This window comes from Python bivittatus, unplaced genomic scaffold (genome assembly GCF_059951505.1).
Source record: "Python bivittatus isolate LINGU-HERP-01145 unplaced genomic scaffold, Pbiv_v1 ctg000220_np1212, whole genome shotgun sequence".
Lineage (NCBI taxonomy): Eukaryota > Metazoa > Chordata > Lepidosauria > Squamata > Pythonidae > Python > Python bivittatus.
Genome location: NW_028277048.1, coordinates 13,007,366 through 13,026,118, shown reverse-complemented (window position 1 = coordinate 13,026,118; position 18,753 = coordinate 13,007,366). Strand labels below are relative to the sequence as shown.

The 18,753-nt window shown below is 44.0% G+C and overlaps 1 protein-coding gene across 3 annotated transcripts in view; it reads right to left on the bottom strand.

Annotated features, from left to right (window-relative positions):
- The window catches only part of HDAC7 (histone deacetylase 7), a 201,146-nt gene that overhangs the window by 105,870 nt on the left and 76,523 nt on the right, over positions 1-18,753 (bottom strand). Inside the window, exon 2 of one of the 3 annotated variants that reach the window (XM_088137919.1) lies at positions 16,653-16,724. The exons of 1 other annotated variant lie outside the window; for it this stretch is intronic. In XM_088137919.1, coding sequence (XP_087994045.1) covers positions 16,653-16,724 — 72 coding nt within the window. Of the gene's footprint in view, positions 1-16,652; positions 17,226-18,753 lie in introns of those variants that run through there. One more of the 3 variants, XM_088137918.1, reaches the window with a different exon arrangement.

Genomic DNA, 18,753 nt, shown 5'->3' with positions numbered 1-18,753 from the left:
TACACCAATGCTTGTACCATCTCATGGGACAGCCACTGCTTAACAATTCTTAACTGTTCAGAGGTCCTTTACAGAGGACCACAGTCTCCTCCACAAGACCATGGATCAAAACCAACAAGCTGAAAATCCAGAATGGCTGTTATAAAATCTATGTTGTCAACGACGCTTTCAGGGCAGAAGCTTCAGGGGCAACACTGGGATAAATATCCAAGGCCCACCTTGTACTGTGAGGTGGGGGTTTCCAAAAGACAGCAAATCTGCTACAGTAGTTATACATGTCCCCATCTCCTTCCCCACCATATGACCATTAAGGCATGTGTCTAAAACTGCTCAACCACATCACTGCATACTGGATTGTGCATGATTTTCACACTCTTTCAGAGTGTGAAAATCATGCACAATCCAGTATGCTCCATACCCTTTCAGAACGTGAAAGAGTGATAGTATTTGAGACTAATCAGAAGATCATCAACCAAAGCTTAGAAAAGCTTGAAGGGCTACCTTGGGAATTTTTCCTCTGAAGAGGATCAGAATTCGTGCCTCCTGGCTCCAACTTTAACATCCCTCCACACCCCTGTAGTTCCCATTTTGTACAAAGAACTATAACCTGTCTCATACGTTATCACTGTAGACCTGGGGTTTGACCCCTAACCCTAGCACAAGCACTGCTCTGCTTTTTTTCATATTCTCTTTCGAAGTCACTGATGAGACAATAGGCACTTTCTTCCTACAGAGAATCATGAGAAGCTGATAGGCACAAGCATCCATTTGTCCCCTTGGAACATGAGGAACAAAAAAGTCGCCCATCAGCAATTTTCATTTTAAATGTAAGTAGACTTGTGCTGTCTGTCTATCTATAAAAACTCATCCCGGCTTTGAAGAAAAAGTTAGGCCAATCTTCACGAACCTGATGCCTTCTAGATGCATTGGATAATCAGCCTCCCTCACCCTCAGAAGGACAGTCAGTGTAGAAGAAATGTTGGTACAAATGATACTGTTTGTTAAGGTGTGTGGCTCATCGTTAGCTATGGTCCCACCTATTCGGGCAATAGTCCTGCCTATCACTGATGCCATCCAAATCCATCCAAATCCATCCATGGTTTGCAGATACCCAAGGTAACGTGGCTGTATACTTTAAGTTTCCCACCCACTGTGCCAACCGCAACACCACAATGGCTCTGTGTGTTTTCTTAATTAGTGCTGTTGGAAAGGCCAGAAAGAAAGAGATCAGAAGACTAAATGGTCTTGCCTGGAGCTGCGTGGGTTTTTCTCTGCAACATTTTGGCAAGGAAAGGGAATCTTCATGTTCAGTTCTGCAGGGATGACAGACTCCTTTCCTTTCTAATGGCCACAAAAGAAGTAAGAAGATCCCAGCAGAGAAGATCCCATCAGCTCTTGTTAAACTGGCTTTCTCTTATACTTCAGAAGATGGCAAATGCCAGGGAAGGCATGATCACTTGGTTGTTGACGTTGAAGTCAAGTTGAAATGCAGCAAAGAAAAGATTCTACCTTTTCATATCTAGGGTAGATTTTCTGAAGCTATGCTTACTATTGGGAGAGCTCTGGGCAGCTTATATATTGAATTTTGGGAGTTGAAGTCCACACATCTTAAAGTGGCTGAGGTTGAGAAACACTGCTCTAGAAGAAAGATGGGATGGACATCCAGTGAATAAGAGTAGCAAGCACAACAGAGAGGCTTAATGTCATCCCATGACTGCAAGGAGGTAAGACCAGAGCTCTGATCTGCGCAAGCGCATCAGAGCAATTTGTTCCCTTCTACTGTTGGCGTCCACCATAACTTTTCATTATTAAGTTACTTTCTCTTAGTACACAGAATCTGAAAATTGGGGTAATTCGTAAGAGCAACAAGAGGGAGATCGATTACTTTAAAAACAGCCTCAACGGGGGGATGACAGGGCAGTGGGAAGAGGCCACAGCCTTTTCTTTCTAGTGCAACACTGCAGAAAGGAAATGAAAATGATCCTGGCTGAGAGTAATAATATAGTCCAGGAGCCAGGGCAATGGTTAGAGTTGAAATGGGGACCCAAATTCAAATCCCTACTCAATCATCAAGGTCTCAATTTAGTTACTAGTTCTCAGCCTAACTTGCCTTTCGGGGCTGCCATGAGGATAAATAAAAGTAAGGGGGGGGAAGTTGTAAGCAGCCTTCTTGTAAGAAAGGCAGAATTATGCATTTCAAAAATAACTATCTAGACAGCTGAACCCCTGTTTCTGTTTCGCCCAAGTCCTGAACAGAGGCTCTGTCCAGCCCTTGAAGAGAACGAGAGAGAAAGAACACTACAAAATTCCTCTCTCCAAGAGGGCCCAGAAGATTCAACAACATTCTCATAATTTATGACTCTCCAGCTGAATGAGCTCCATCACCATGAATTTAAAACATCTGGGTTGGAATTAAGCATATTAATCTCTCCCTTCACTGTGTTTACAGCTAGTATTGTTATCTTGCTTCCCCTCCCCACCCTCATGACTGCTGTTGGGCAACGTGACTTGCTCAACTCAAGAGTGGGCTAAGAATAGACACCGTCCACGAAATCACACATATCCGGGACCGGCATGCTTGGAGAGTAAAAGAGGAATGCTGTAACAGGATGTGGGGAGGAAACCATGCGCAAGAGCACCTCAGAGACGCGAGAAGGCCACTGCAGGGAGAAAACTTTGGAATCAGTTTGGTGCATCGATAAGTTTGAACACACAAAAGTGTGACCGTTCAAGTCCTAAAAGGCAATCTAGAAAAATGCCCTTTTTTGGAACCACAGGGCCCTAATTTCAAACCCCTCGCCTGTGTGACATGTCCTGACTCTTGTCTAAGCCAGGAACAGGAATTCAGAGGAACAGAACCTGCAACCATGACTACAAGCTGAAATACAGTTTCACAAGCTAATCCAAACTGTAGCCAATCTTCCGTGCAGACTGGCATGAAAAGTATCGTGAATCAGCGCATGTATCACTTCAAATTATCCTCCTGGAGTTTCCACGTACTATGTATAAGGGGTACTCTGTGGTATCCAAGGATTAAAAAATGCAGATAAATGTCTGGCCCTGGATTCCAAGACAACCAATCTCCTTCAGGACCCTGATAGTTCACCCTATTCATCTTGCACAGCGTGATGATATTAATAGCAGCTGTAAAGCTTCACAAAGGAACTCTGCCTTTCATGGATTGGAAGCCCCCCCCCCTTTTTTAAAGTGTTCACCTGAGTGGAAGGAGAGAGCCAGTTTTGTGTAGTAGTGAAGGTGCTGGCCTAAAAAGCAGGAGACTTTGAGTTTTAGGTCTCCCTCAGGCATGAAAGCTGGCTGGGTGACTTTGGGCCAGTCACTCTTTGTGAGTCTAACCCACCTCACAGGGTTGTTGTTCTGGGGAAAATAGGAGGTGGGAGCATTAAGTATGTTAGCTGCCTTGAGTTGACTAAATATATATATATTTAAAAAGGCAGGATAAAAATATAACAACAATGGCCAATCTCAAAAGGACATGCCCTGGTCTTTAGTTTACTGTACTGCTCCCATCTAAATTATCCCATTATCAACCCTTATGCGCTCTTCCTCTGATCATCCATTTTACTGAAATCCCCAAGCCCTGTGAATAAGATCAATATGACTTTTGCTTTCATTACAGCTGGCCTTGTAAAAATTCATATCACTAATTGCAAATATTGCTATACAGTAATCTGCTTTAAGTTATTAACACTGCAATCCTACACTGTAGTAAGGCCCATGTTAACTGGGACTTCCAGAGAATCACAGATTAAATTTCCAGTTAATAATATTTTTATTGCCTGCTCTTTGACTGCTTTAGGCCTCTTTGAGTCACATCGTAAACTGATGTCGAGCATTTCTGGACCTTACAAAGCCTGGGGAAAACTTAGTGGTTTGGTTGCCAATTAGAGATAGCCCTCATTTAAAGACTGCCTCATTTAGTGACCATTTGTAGTTACAACAGTGATGAAAAAGTAACTTTGCGACCAATCCTCACATTTATGATCTTTGTAAGTCTGTAAAGCTGAAGTAGGATCATGAGCACAGTCATGGTTTCACTTAGCGACTGCTTCGCTTAACTACCGAGTTGCCAGTCCCCATCATGGTCACTAAACAAGCACTACCTATATTGAAGCACCTGCACATTCTTGACTAGGGAAAGTTACTTCTATTTCAGAATAGAACATAAATGAACCTTAGCTTAAAGTACAGAGGAAACACATCAAGAGGACATAACTGAGTTGGCAGAGCATGTGGGTTGCTGGAATACCTCAGTTGGAAACCTTGTAGAACTATCTTCAAACACTACTAGGCTACATGGAGTGACATTCGTGTTTGATATAAGGTGGTTCTAAATGTCGGTCAATTGCTTATGGACAGCCATAGTCTGTTACCTAATACAGCTCTTGCTATATCATAGATATTCTGAATACTAGCTTGAATATGCCAAGCACTGTCCTGTGTCCACACCACCTTCTCAGTGAGGAACTCTACAAGCTTCAGAGGCATCTCAGCACAGTGTGAACGATATACCCTCTTTTAAGAAACTTCCCTGGAGTTTCTAGGGTACCCTGGAGCAAGCCAACATCTTGTCTCAGCCACTCCGAAGGGATTTTGAGCAGGCTGGTACTTGTGAGCTCTACCCCATTTAATCAAGATGCATTGACTAACTCTCAGTTAGCTGGGTTTGCATAAGCAGCTAAAATGAACAGCAGTGACCAGATTTACATACCACTGCAAGCCAAAACCAAACCAATCAGGCACTGGTTGAGTTTTAAAATCCAACTGCTCTCTCAAAGGCTACACCTTCCCGCCCCGCTCGAGTTCTGAAGTTACAGACGAAAGCAGAACCATGGAAGCATATGACGTGGGTAACCAGCAGTTCCCTGCAAATGGTTTGGCCTATAGAACATTTTTCTTTTTTTCTCCCCCCATGAAAGCTTTTATGATCGTCAAACTGAAAACATAAGACAATTTTGACCCACATTTTAAGAAATGTTATGCTTTTCTGTCCAATCTTTCAACACAGGAAGTGCTCCTCAACCTTCACCTCCAGGATGTTCACAATGACATTATGGAGGTCATTCTGTGAAGATAAGTTCTTATTTGTGTTTTTTTAATATCATGAGTATAATTCAAGTAGAAATACAATACAGCACACAATTGTGAAGAAAACTCCAACCACCCGTGGCCTGTGTGGCTTTTATTCAGTCTAAGTATTAAATGGACAACTTCAATTGTTTAAATGATATTGTTTAAAAATTGGTTTAGATAGTCTAGTCTCTGAAACAAAGGATGTCCAATAGTCCTTCCATAATATTCCTCATGTGCTATTAATGCACAGGTTTAAAAGGTATCCATTTGAAACCTCCAGGGGCGGGAGGAAGGAATCACAAACAACTTGAAGGAATTGCAAACTTTTTCTCTTTCTAAACTGGTCAGGGCACACAGGCAAAGTGGGGAACAAACCTGGAATGAGTTCTAAGAGTTGGTTAAACCTGTGGGCTTAGCCGGCTCTCAAAATCATCCATCAATCACAGCAAGTCTGTGATTGCCAGATGGTTTCCCACTGGCTGGTGATTTTGTTATGGCATGTAGTGGCTATATTCAGAGTTTGTGGACTAACTGCACAAATGTGGCTATTAGTAACCTTTAGCATTTTAATCTTAAATTTCTAGCTTTTTTTCCAAACTAAAAGATGACCAATGTGGATGAAAGGCCTAAAGCAAGGATTTGGTCCTTGTACAATCATAGTCCCAATAATCCCCAATGCCAATAAAATAGTTTTATGCATGGGGGAGGGGGGAGGTTTCCACAGATACGCTGATGATACCCAGTTATATATCTCTGCCCCTGGCAAATTAGGTAATGCCGCTTATGTCTTGTCCTGATGCCTGGAGGCGGGGAGGGGGTGTCTGGATGGGGAACAACAGGTGTCAGCTGAACCCTGGCAAGACTGAGCGGCTCTGGGTTTTGGGGCCTTCTGGATCTGGGAATTTACCATCTTTGGTACTGGATGGGGTTATACTACCTCAGACAGACCTGGTGCACAACCTGGGGGCCCTTCTAGACTCTCAACTCCTGCTCAAGGAGCAGGTGGCAGTCGTGGCTAGGAGGGCCTTTGCACAGCTTCAGGTTGTGCACCAGTTGTGTCCCTTCTGGACCATGCGGCTCTACCCACTGACTCTCATGCCCTGGTCACCTCCAGAATGGATTACTGTAATGCATTCTACATGGGGCTGCCCTTGAAGAGCATCTGAAAGCTTCAGCTGGTGCAGAACGTGGCTGCGCGGACAGTTATGTGAGCCTCTAGGATGGCACGTTATACTTCTGCTCTGCAAGCTGCACTGGTTGCCAGTTTGTTTCTGGGGGCAATTCAAGGTGTTGGTTTTGACCTTTAAAGCCCTACATGGCATGGGGCCAGGTTATCTGAGGGACCGTCTCCTCCCGTTATATCTATTCATCCCATCAGGTCCAGCAGAAGAGGTATGCTCTGGGTCCCGTCTGCTAAGGAGCTCCATCTGGCGGGACCCAGGAGATGCACCTTTTCTGCTGTAGCCCCCGCTCTCTGGAACATCATTCGCCCAGAGGTGGTGTTAGCCCCATCTCTGTTAGCCTTCTGGAAAGCCTTGAAAACGTGGCTCTTCCATCAACCCCGGGGATCCCATGGCAAACCTCAAAGTGGTTGTATGAGGCTAAATGATGGTTGTTCTCCCACTATCCTGGGGTTTGTTATTTACGTCTGAGGTTTTTTATATTGCGATATGGTTCCTAATTGTTATTCTGCTTGTAAGCAGCCCAGAGTCACTTTCTCTGAGATGGGCGGCTATATAAATTTGCTAAAACAATCAGCCAGTCGTTGTAGGGGATCGTGGTACTGCAGTCTTTGAGAATCCCTTTATTAATGCATTTTATTGTCATCTGGCCAGGGAACTTCAATTACTGGGTGGATAAGCTGCGTAAGAAATAAAACATTTCAACTGAAATCCTACACCCCTAAATTTCTGGGAAACCAGGTTTTCCAGCTGTCTTCCCAAACCCATTTCCTCAGTTAAGGACATTCATTTGCGCTGATCTTGGAGCTCTTTGGTTTGGAGCAAGAGTTCATTTGCTAGGCACTGCAATGCCTCCAAAGAACATTCAAAAGCAGGCCTAGCGAGAGTCAGCTGGCAGGCTCAGGTGGCTAGCTGATTTATTGTCAATGCTATAAATAGCTACAGGAACCCAGATGCCCAGCTATTAATGATCCTTGGAAAATTCTCAAGCACACCTTGAAGAGATGGGAGCGGAGCAGCAGCCAGTTAACCCTTTCACGGGTCAAGGATTAAAAGCAGCCACTTGCTCAGCCAATCTTTGCCATCCAAAGTTGCGGTGGGTGGGCGTGGGAAAAGGAGGAAGCAAAGGAGACCTAATACGTATGCAAATCATACACACACAAAAACCCATCTGCAGGGCACAATGTATTAATGGGTGCTTGAGGGCTTTTTAAAAAATGCGTCCCTTGATTCATATCACTGGAATTTGAACCTAGATGTCATGGGAGTGAGGTTGTCAAGAGTTTTTTTTCAATGCACTACAACCTTTTGGGGGCACTAGGTTGAGAAAGCAAGGAAAAGGAAGGATAAATCCAAGAAGTGAAGGAAAAAATTGAAGGATGGTGGCTAATTGTTTAAAAGGTTTTCGAACAACTGGAAACAACTTTCCTGTTTTCCGATCGAGGCTCACTGCTGACTGGATGGTTTGAGAATCTGGCTTCAACTTTATCCCTATCGTTGCTGAACAATAACTCCCGGCAAACTCAGCCAACATGGAATGCTTGGGAGTGTTATTCAGCTATATGTGGAGAACCACAATTTTCTTGCTTCTGCCTTACTCAGGACTGTCCTCTGTCAATATGTTGGAATGAAGACACTTGTCTGTAAGTTAGCTTTTGCATAAGTATGTATAGCGAAACCCAAATCCTGAAATGGCTTGGATAAAGACTCCATTACTTTTATGATTATATTAATTATTCATCTTATTTCTAGGGAGAGGAGGCAGCATACTTGACTTTTCCTTGTATTCCCCATCCTCCTGGTTTCCATTTTAAACTGACAACGAACTTCCAATCACTAGTGAACATGAGCGAGTTGAGATTTGAACCCAGACCTCCCCAGTTCTGGAGCAATAATCTAAACATCACTTCACAATTGCCATCATAGCTGCCTTGTATGATTAGAAATGTAAGTAGAAGTATTTAGCTGCAAATTTAGATGTAATGCCAAAGTCTCAGCAACTGTTCATCCATGGTGAGTAAATTGCAGCTTCAGGTAATCTTTTAGGGAAGGGTAGAGAGAAATTTCTTTTGCACCCTCATTCCTATCTGTACAGAATGTGCCACAAATTATTTCGATACATTACCATGTGGGCTATGATTGCGGCTGGGTAAACACATCACCCTAATCCATAATGTGATTTGTTTGGCTGGGTGAAGGCAACGTTTGTGATTTGCAAAATGTGGTTTAGCACATTGGTTATTCAGTACCATTAACTGTAGCTCTGAACCCAATTTCTTTTGCAGGTATATCAGAGTTAGCTTGTGGGAACCAAATAAGGAATAATCACGTTTTTCCCTAAAAAAAAAATCAGTGAACAGTGTTATTGGGGGGGAGTTGCATCATTGTCTTTTCCACTGAATTTTGCATAGAGAAGTGAAAAAAAAATCAGAGACAATATCAAGTAATGCAGCCTTTCTCAACTGGCTTCCTTGGAACCCTATGGTTCCGTGAGAGAGAGACTAAAAAATAAGTATTGTGGTTCTAACTCTGTACATCACGCAATGAGTGGGAATTTTTACATGTCACGTCTGTCACTTCACTGTGGTTGTAGATGTATAAGTGGACTGAGTATGTTAGAAGTGAATTGGATTGTGACATTTTCTTATTTTTGTGAGTTTTATGCAGGGGTTCCCTGTGACCTGAAAATTGCCTCAAGGGTTCTCCAGGGTAAAAAAGTTGAGAAAGGCTAACTTAATGACCGTTCCATGATCGAAGAGGACCCTTGACCAAATCTCACTTCAGCACTCCCCCTCAGCCTTAGTTCTCCTTCTTGCAGTCTGTACAATAATAATGCTGACTTGCTTCTCAATAAGGCAAGGCAGAGTTTTTCAAGCTGTGTTCTGTGGAACCCTATGAGTTCTATGAAAGACAACGGGAAAAAAAGAAAAAAGAAAAGGTCACTTGAGCACATCCAATTTTCTATTATTAACCACTTTGCTTCTTGATCAGGGGTTCCGGAAAATTCTTCTTTTTTTTTTTTTTAAACCAACAGGTTCCACAGCCTGAACAAGTTCGAAAACCCCTGAGATAAGGCATTTGAAACGCTTTCAAGCATTTGGAGCCATTTGCAAACATTAGATATGATAATTAGGGGACAGTTACTCTTTTCCCACAGAGTTCATACAAAAAGAGCAACTGAAGTGGAAAATGTGCTGAAGTCAGAAATCACTGCCATGGGATGGCAGGATGGCCTTAAAAAAAACATCAAGGCCCTCTGATTCAGTTAGAGCAGTGTTGTCCAAACTTGGCCACTTTAAGATGAGTGGACTTCAACTCCCAGAATTCCCCAGCCAGCCATGCTGGCTGGGGAATTCTGGGAGTTGAAGTCCACTCATCTTAAAGTGGCCAAGTTTGGACAACACTGAGTTAGAGCATTCAGTAATAGGATCCCCCCAAATCTGTCATCAGTCCAGGAAAATGGAAGCTGTGCTTAGACGTTGCTCTCCTGTCAATGGGTTACTTCTGCTTACAGATAAATACCTCCATTCAAACCATGCAGCTACCTGCAGGAAAACAGCACAGGATTCCCTGCCCTCAGTGAAATCAGATCTGCAGTGGCAATACTTGGTTGAGCTCAGAAGTTAAACAGGATCAGGCCTGGTTAATACTTGGATGAGAGACCAGCAGGACTGTAGGCTAGACTGGGAAGTAAAAAAAGAAAAAGAAAAAAACTCATCTTGGAAAAAGACAGTGGCAAACCATTTCTGTACTGTTGCCAAGAAAACTAAACAAGCATGTCCATAACATCACCCGGAGTCAAGCTTGACTTGAGCTTGTTGTTGTATGTATGTATGTATGTATGTATGTTCTAACCTCCTCACTCCAAAGGACTCTGGGCAGCTTACAATGTACAATATACTATTTTAAAGAATTAAAAACATAACCATACAGCATAACACCCTGGACAAAAATAGCAATAAAGAAGGGAAGGGAAGGGGGGAGGGGAGGGGAGGGAAGGGAAGGGAAGGGAAAGGACAGGAACTCCACTGATACATTAACCGCAGGCCTGGGATCTTTACATTTTACAAATAAAATCAGTGCAAAGGACTTAATCACTCCTCCTCCACACCCACACCCACAAACTGAAACAAAACAAAATCACCAACTTTTAAATACTGGGAGCCCTCTGACCAACTCCTTTCATTGGAGATTTTGGTAAGTGCTGTTTGATTATTACACACACACACACACACACACACACACGTACTCATGATGAAAGCGGAGGTTGTTGAGAAGTGAAGTTGCATGCCAGATTCCGCCCCCCCCCCCCAATTCCAAGTCATGGAAAACAGCCTACACATTTCTGCTACTGGTATCAGCACTAAATAAAATGCTAAGCAGGAGGAATGTGGAATCAAGCTTTCTGCTCTGTCATTCATTCTCAGTGTCTCTCTCAAGGAGTTTAGCAAATGAAGCTGGTGACATCTTTGTCAGTAACAGACCCCAGGGACTTCATCTGATCCCTGATCCCCAAAGTGGATCAAAGCTTCTGGTAACCTAAGCCCAAGAAGGGAACCACAGATAGCAGACACAACACTGAGCGAGTGCTTCTGACGCATTTTCCTCACAGAATTGCCATGACAATGGAATTCCCCAGCCTCAAGATCACTGATACAGCAACATCCACAACAATGAAGCCTCTAAGATGCCACTCTTTATGTTTTGGGCGTCTCTGTAGAGAAGTTTCCCAAGAGCTCCCCAGATGAACACGGCTGCTTCCATATCATGCATCAGTGGTCGGATGAGGAATTTCTGTAGTAGCCGGGGGAGAGAGGCTCTGAAGACAGCACAGCTAACACGGAACCAGACATGGTATGTATGTATGTGTGTGCATCATTACAACCAGCTTTCCCCACTCACTTGTTGCCCAGCTACAGAACACCACATCTTTAATAATTTTATAGACTGTTTCAACCAAACAGTCTGCATGGCCATGCATGCTGAAATTCCCTATTAATGGGAGCCATGCCTCTTTTGCATCTGGCTACCCTAAACCAAGAGCTGCGTTTCTGGAAATGCAGTTCTGGAATCTGCAAGATATGCCAGCTCAGCAGCTTCTTTCTTGTACGCAAAGCTTATTTGTAAATTGTACCTCCCAAGTTTGATAGCCACAGAAGTAGAACCAGCCGGGGTTTAAATAGAGAGGAAGAATCTCTCGCATCCCTGTGTTTATTGTAAGTTATTTTAGATCATGGCTGTGTGCAACCTGAAAACTTTTAGAAGTAGCTTTTGTTTAGAAAAAGACTGACCTAACCCATAAAATAAGGATACAGCAGAAAAATATGACATGGAATGCATCATATCAATGACAATTTTTTTAAAAAGCTGCTGAGCTGGCAATTAATCTGATATATTCATCAGGCAGATTCTTGAATAAAGAGGTCATCATACCCTCAGCTTGGCTAGAAAAAAGTAGTCCCACATTGAGTCAGATCATCAGTTTGTGTGGCCTAGCACCAGCTCTTCCACACACTCTTCTGCAGTTCTTCAGGCTGTCAGACTGACTTTTGCTGCCCGAGGTAGAGATGCCAAGGTCTGAATGAATTACCTTTAGCATTCAAAGCAGGTGCTCGATCACCAAACAGCAGCTCTTTCCTAAAGTTCCTGGGTGAAACTCTCCATGCAACATTCATTACTTAGGAACCCTATTCTGGCTTATAAATTATAAACAAGAAACCTGGAGTGAAAATGACATGCTATTCAATGGTCAGCATTTTTTTTCTTGTTCTTTTTTTGGAATTCAATTTTTGAAGTCTCAGCTATTTCAGTTTTGAACTTCAGCTCTGAAGGACAATTCTGCTTGATGGTCTAGCTGGTGGTTAGATGAAGGTTACTTTCAATTTGAACACAGTGGTGGGCTGTAGATGTTAGTCTGCTGGAAGATTATTTTCTGATCCAAGGAAGAGATACAAGGGAAAGAGTTCCTATACCTTTAATGGCCTATGACAGAGTCCAACAACTTCAGAAGATCCATGAGTTCCCCATTCCTGGATCAGATATATAGCAGCCCCATTTCCTTTGCTTTGTTTACCCCACCAGGCTGCAAGCACAGGAAGCTTTTGCTTGGGCCCACTCTGGGACTCCTGGAGATGAGGGAGCAATTTCAATGAAGCAGTTGCAACCAACATACACATGGGAAAGACTGGGATGAAGCAAGAGCCAAAGAAGAGCAAGACTTTTTGACTTTCCTTCAATCTTAATAGGCATGAAGAGGAGGAGAAGGCTCCTCCAGAACTAATACACATCAAGGGGAAAAAAATCACGTGAGCCTTTTCCAACCTTTCTGCTGAAGAAGCAAGAGAAGCAGAATCTGGTTGTAGTCTCCCTTCCCTAGCATACTACAAAGCCAGAAGCACCAGCCTATGCATTCCGATTCAGAAGTCCCTTTTAGTTCAGTAAGACAACTCTATAGCATAAGACTGCAGTCCTGGCTGGAAGTAAACCCCACTGAACTCAGTGTGGCTCACCTTTGAGAGGGTAGCCCGATGCAGATTTGCTCTATAAACTGTAAACAAATTGGAGCTGTACAGAAGTCATTATTACCTGTACCTAAAATATCCAAACAGACTGAAGACAGAAATCCAAAATAAATCTCCCAACTTACAGTAGAAAAAAAAAATCAAGTAGGTTTCAGCTTCTCTTGTGTTTGGTTCCCTGCCCCCCAACAACTGGAAGCACTGGGTATTGGAAAGACAGCATGTAATCTCTAGAGCAATTTCCACACAGAGAACGTAGAACAAGAATACACACATTCTAATAGTGGGAGGGGGCATTAGGTACCCAAGGTGGCTGGGGTTGTATCCCAAGGCTGGGATTTTGGGGAAGCTTTCTTTTCGGGGCTGACCTTTTTTATTGTAACATGGCTTTTTTAGAGTGAAGACTACACTTTTCATCTGTTTCCCACTTCAAAATAGAAGGAAACCATGCCACTAGTTTTCAGCAATCGTGGTCAAAAGGGCCACAAAAAGGTTGTACACCTCTAGCTTAGAATACTGCAGAAACTGAAAGAAGAAATATTCATAGAAGAAACAAGTGTTTTCAGACAGAGGTCTTTTAGCACTGCCAACGAAAAGATATTACACAGCTATTCTGGGTTTATTTTCCCATTTTAAGGTGGAAAGGAAAAAACAGATAGCAGAAAAAGTGAGAAAACAAAGGAAGGTTAAGACTGGGAGATGTAAACATTTTTGACCATAAGTAAGGCAACTACAGAATTAAAAGCCTAGCTAGAGAGCACTCATAGGCTATTAACTGACCAGGACAGCTTTATGAAAACAGGAGATGAAAGGTCTCCGAATTCCAGTTGTTGAGGAAGAACAGTGGGGAAGGCGTACAGGTTGGGAAGAGAATCCTAGGACTGAGGACTGGATTAGGAGCTGATCCAGCTTGATTCCTTTTAGGATCCTTGGTTAAACCACAATCAGTTCTCCAAAACCCGCTAACACCCCCATACCATTCTACCTGAGATGAGAACAAAACATATTGGCAAGATGTGCATCTGGAATTTAGGATGGAAACGGGTAGCTGAAAATGTGAAACAAGCTGGGGAAGCCCCCAAGATTTTCACCTGCTACTTTGATCCCTGCTCTTGAGCATCTCATGGCTAAATATCACCACCACATGCAAAAAAAGGAATCATCACATTATGCAAGCAGGTTTTAATTAAACATCTCAGTGAATCACGTGGGGCTGGGGGAGGCATTTCAGATATTAGATGCACTGCTTATCTGTTAATGATAAAGATGCAAGAAAGAGAGGAAAAAGTGTTAGGGAATACAAGCAAGATAACAAGAGGCCACTCCCATTAATATATTTATTATGATCTTCCCTGTTCTCAGAAAGGAATTATTGGTATGAGCCATCAGTAACATCTGCCTTATATAAGCCACAGAGATTGCATTCATAAACTTCATCTAGGACCAAATCCGTTCCAACAAGCAAGCGTTAAAGCTTTGTTGACATGTTTCTTAGCCCAGTTATCAAAAATCCTCTTAAATGTAGATGTTCTGAGAGTAAATCAGGCTATTACACTTCATTAATAGCAGGGAACAAGCTTTCATCTTTGCCACAGAATGAACGGGTTGGTTCTCACTGTCCCCCATCCCCCCCCATGCGTTAGCTTTTAATTGCATGGTACACTAGGTACACAAGATGAGCCCAGAGCATCCACTGAATGCCTCTAGGCATATTGCTCAATCATGGGCCCTCATGCCCTCTTGTCCCCAGGAACAGGTCCTCCACATTTCTGAAGATCCTTCTTGACCACCTGACCGACATAAATAGATCTTGTTCGAGAATCCATAACAACTCTAGCAATAAAGCACCACATTTCTCTCTACCAGGTGCACACCTAGCACTTACCACAGCCTGAAATATGTTGACTTTTTCTTTACCACCAAGTTATAAAATCAAGTATCAGGCAAGACTAACGCTCATACACTCTTCTCAAGCCTGCAACAGCAGCAACGTGCTAGTCTGATCCATCTTGTATATCATGGAACTGCCTCAATACAAGCCATAAAGGGCAATGGCTGAAGATGAACGGAGAACCTCTGCCAACCCAGCACAGTAGGAATATTTTCTCCTTACCAAGAAGACAGTCTTTCAAAGCATGTATTGTGTGTGTATACAGAAGACTTTTTAAAAACAGAAGGATCTTTAAAAGTTACTAATTGAGGGAAGCTGGAAATGACCAGGAGATCTCTTAGAAAAACCAAGACTATGACTAGCTACAACTTTTCATCCAGAAAAGGCACATGCTCCTCTAAAAGCCCCCAAACACAGGAAAAATGACACAGATTGTGCCTCTGATCAAAGCTTTTATCTACTTGGCAACCTCTAGACATACTGGACTACATACTGGACTCTCATCTCTGCCCCAGCAATGGGTGCTATAGTCCCATGTGTCTGGGAGATTGAAAAATTGAAATTCAGCTTTTTAGACCAGACAGAATAGGAGAGTGGGGCAAAGAGACCAGACAAGGAGCAAGGTGAATAGCACAGAAAACTGCATCTTCTTATAGTGTGTTGGTGTAAGAAGAACCAGACACCATCTCCAGGTGAAGTGAAGGAAGTCCAAAGCAAGTAAATCCTTTGATGATTATTATGCTGTCTTCCTACCATCAGCTACCATGGCCCAAAAAGGGCAAGAAAATGATTAAGCATTGTGTCCCCGTTAGTACAGGGAGTCCCCAGTTTAAGAACGAGTTCCGTTCCCAAGGTCTGTCCTTAAGTCTTGTATGTAAGCCAGAACAGCATAATACAGTATAAAAAGTATTGTGTAATTAACTCGAGCCATTCTGTATTTAATACGAATCATTGTGTACTTAACTTGAATTCTGCTACAATAGGCTGCGTTCTTAACTACGGGTTACAATCAAGGCCCTTCTCCTGAAAGGCAATCTTTCAGTCTTCCAAATCAATAAAACAAAATCTGAATTACGGTGAGCCACAAACACAAAGAGAAAGGGGGGGGGAGAGAAAAAGGGATGTGTTGAATGCTTTGAACTCTCTCTAAAGTATAATATAAATATTAATGCACAAAATCAACATAAGAGTTTCAGACAACTGGGGCCAGTGAGTCAAGTTATATTCAACAAAGTGGAACTAACGTATCCCCACATTCAGAAACTGCCTGGATTTCCTGAACAGAACATGCCAACGAAATTTAGCTGGAAAGGGCCACCAACCAGACCCTGTTACAGGGATACAAAGTGACTCCACCCAATACCATGTGTTTGCATTAGAGATGCCTAGGCAGACGGTAGGGTGGGTGGCAGGGGAGGAGAGGAGAGAAGCTATCACAGCCTCCCTCAACTGTGGCGGATTCCAGAAGTGGACGGACTACCGCTGCCATCATCCCCCGCCTGCACGTCCCCTCCCTGCACCGCTGGGGATGACTGCAAAGCAGATTCGAACACCGGCACTCGAATCCCTTGCGTTCTGATCCCGAGTGGAAAAGCGATCCTCCGGGCTCCAGAAAGCGCGCAACTGGGACTTCAGCCTTCAGTTTCCAACAAGGCTTTCCACCCCACCCCACCCCACTCTCGCCTCTGCGGCTGCTTCGCTCTCCGAGCAGTTCAAGGCCTTGGCCCGTTCCCGTCCTCGGAGAAAGGAAAGCCCAGTCCCACCCCCGCGCGCACAATTCCTTTCTCCCGGGCGAGTCACGAGGCGGAGAAAATGCAGGAAAGGACCCCCCCCCCTCCCGCTCCGGGCCGGGCCGGGCCGGGCCGGGCTCGCCTTTCCTTTCCTACGCCAGTCGCCGTTTCCCTCCGCCGCGGGTTGCTGTCAGCGTTCCCCCGCGGGGGGGATCAGCCGCCGGCTGAAGTCGGCTCTTACCTTGGCTGGAGGCGCCGCTCTTCTCGGCCAGGCTCACGCCCTTCTCCTCTGCCGTTCGCCCTTTAATTCCATCTGGGGAGGAGAAAAGAGAATCGGAGTCGTGAGCGCTGGATGAGCTGCCGCCGCTCGTCTTAGCCGTGCTGCTCAACGCTGGGTGCAGTCCTGGCATGGGTGGGCCCTCCTCCCGGCTGCTGCCTCCCCTCGGGCAGGGAGCGCGCAGGAGAAATCCGTTAAGCCTCTCTGTCGGGTTCACACGCACGGGTCAGGAAGGGCAGTGAGCCATGGGGCCAATCCTCGTTGCAGGCGCTAGGGAGATCAGCGGCGAGGCTCGGCAGTCCCTGCGAGCTCCATCACTCAGAAGCAACAGCCGCTAACGCCTCTCCAGGCGGATCCACCTGCGCCCGGCCCCGTTGCTCCCCACCCGCGCAGGCGATCGGGACCAAGGCGCCGGAGAGGAGCGCGCGGACGGGGAACAACGGCAGGAGAAATAAAGAAAAAGAAGGGGAAGAAAAAGCAGAAAAAATAGAAAGGAACCCGCACTGAGCTGGGGAGAAAGTTGCATTGTTTGCCGAGGGCGCTCGCGATTGGCCCAGCCTCAGCCAATGGCAGGGCCCACGGAAAGTTTGCTGTTCAAGTGCTCCATCTGGTGCTCGCGAGCGAAGCACCCGCCTCCGCCGCGCGCGACCCCTTCCCAAACTTGAGCGCGCCACGGCACGCTGACCTGTCCCAGCCCCCCCCCCCTCCGAATTAAAATGCGAGACACGGCTTCGCGTTCAACACCCGAGTTTAACTTGTTAAAAGTGTGGGAACGCGCCGTCCATTGGCGGTGACTGCGTTCGAAGCGCTTTGCAGCTTTTCCCGGACGTGGAAAAGGGATAAAATTTCCAAAGCCGGGTCCTGGTCCTGGTTACTTCGAAGAAAGGGGCAGGGAGGTGGATTTGAAAGTGCAGGGCAGCTGTAATATTCTGTGGTCTAACAAGCAAGGCCCGGAAGTTCAACAGGCTTTACTCAGAGGTGAATGAAGCTTCGAATGCAGCCTAGGGAAACTCGACTGAATTGGGGCTCACTGAAGTCAATGGTGCCGCGGAGTTGTGATTAAAGCCCAGACAATTTTAATGAGAATTTGTTCAGATCCTACCCATTGATATGACCTAAAATAGCCCATATGTTGCTTACAGGTAGTCTTCATTTAGCAACCATGTGGAATTACAATGGTGATGAAAAAGTAACTTTGCGACCAATCCTCACATTTATGACCTTCACAGGATTGTAAAGCAAAGGGAAGCTGAAGTAAGATCATAAGCAGTTTCACTTAGCAACTGCTTTGTTTAATGACTGAGTTGCCAGTCCCAGTTCTGGTCGCTAAACAAGGACTATTTGTATTACCATTTTAAAAAATTCATGGTCCATGTTCCTGTACTGCAGGAATGATAATGAATTGTCAAGTCTGCATTTGCATTTAGAATCAAACAAAATCTGAGTCTAGATAGTGCTGAGATATGCTAAATGGCTTAATTTAACTTTTAATTGCGTTAGGAGAGAGACTGCAAAATACTGGGAAGGGCATTTTCAATTTGTACAATTAAAGTGGTACAGTTTGTGTACCACTATGTGCCTTGATGATTGTGGCAGAAAGAGCTATTTCAATAGATATAGTGGCCTGGGATCACAATTCATAGTAAGACATGTTTTAATAATGGTTTGTTGAATAAACTATAATTGGATGTATTTATATCACACACTAAGGCAGTAATGTGGTTGTTTTGGTTTTACAGTAGTTAAAAGTGTTGTATGAACCCAATTAATGTGGTATGAAAACCATAGTTTCATAGGTTGTGTGAACTCAGACAATTTTAGTTTACTTAGCAAAGCATAAAGTAGAGTATGGTGGGAATATAGCCAGTTTGTTTAATAGACTTTTTGTGTGAAACAGAAAAAAATGAACTTATGATTTATGGTTTTGATTAGACAGAATATAGAAAGAAGAGAACATGTCATTACCATAGACTAAGAGGTAAATTTATAATTGTACTTATAACTGCTATAAAGATCAGAAGCTACTTCTTTGTATCTTTTTTCTTTCTTTTCTATTCATCTATTA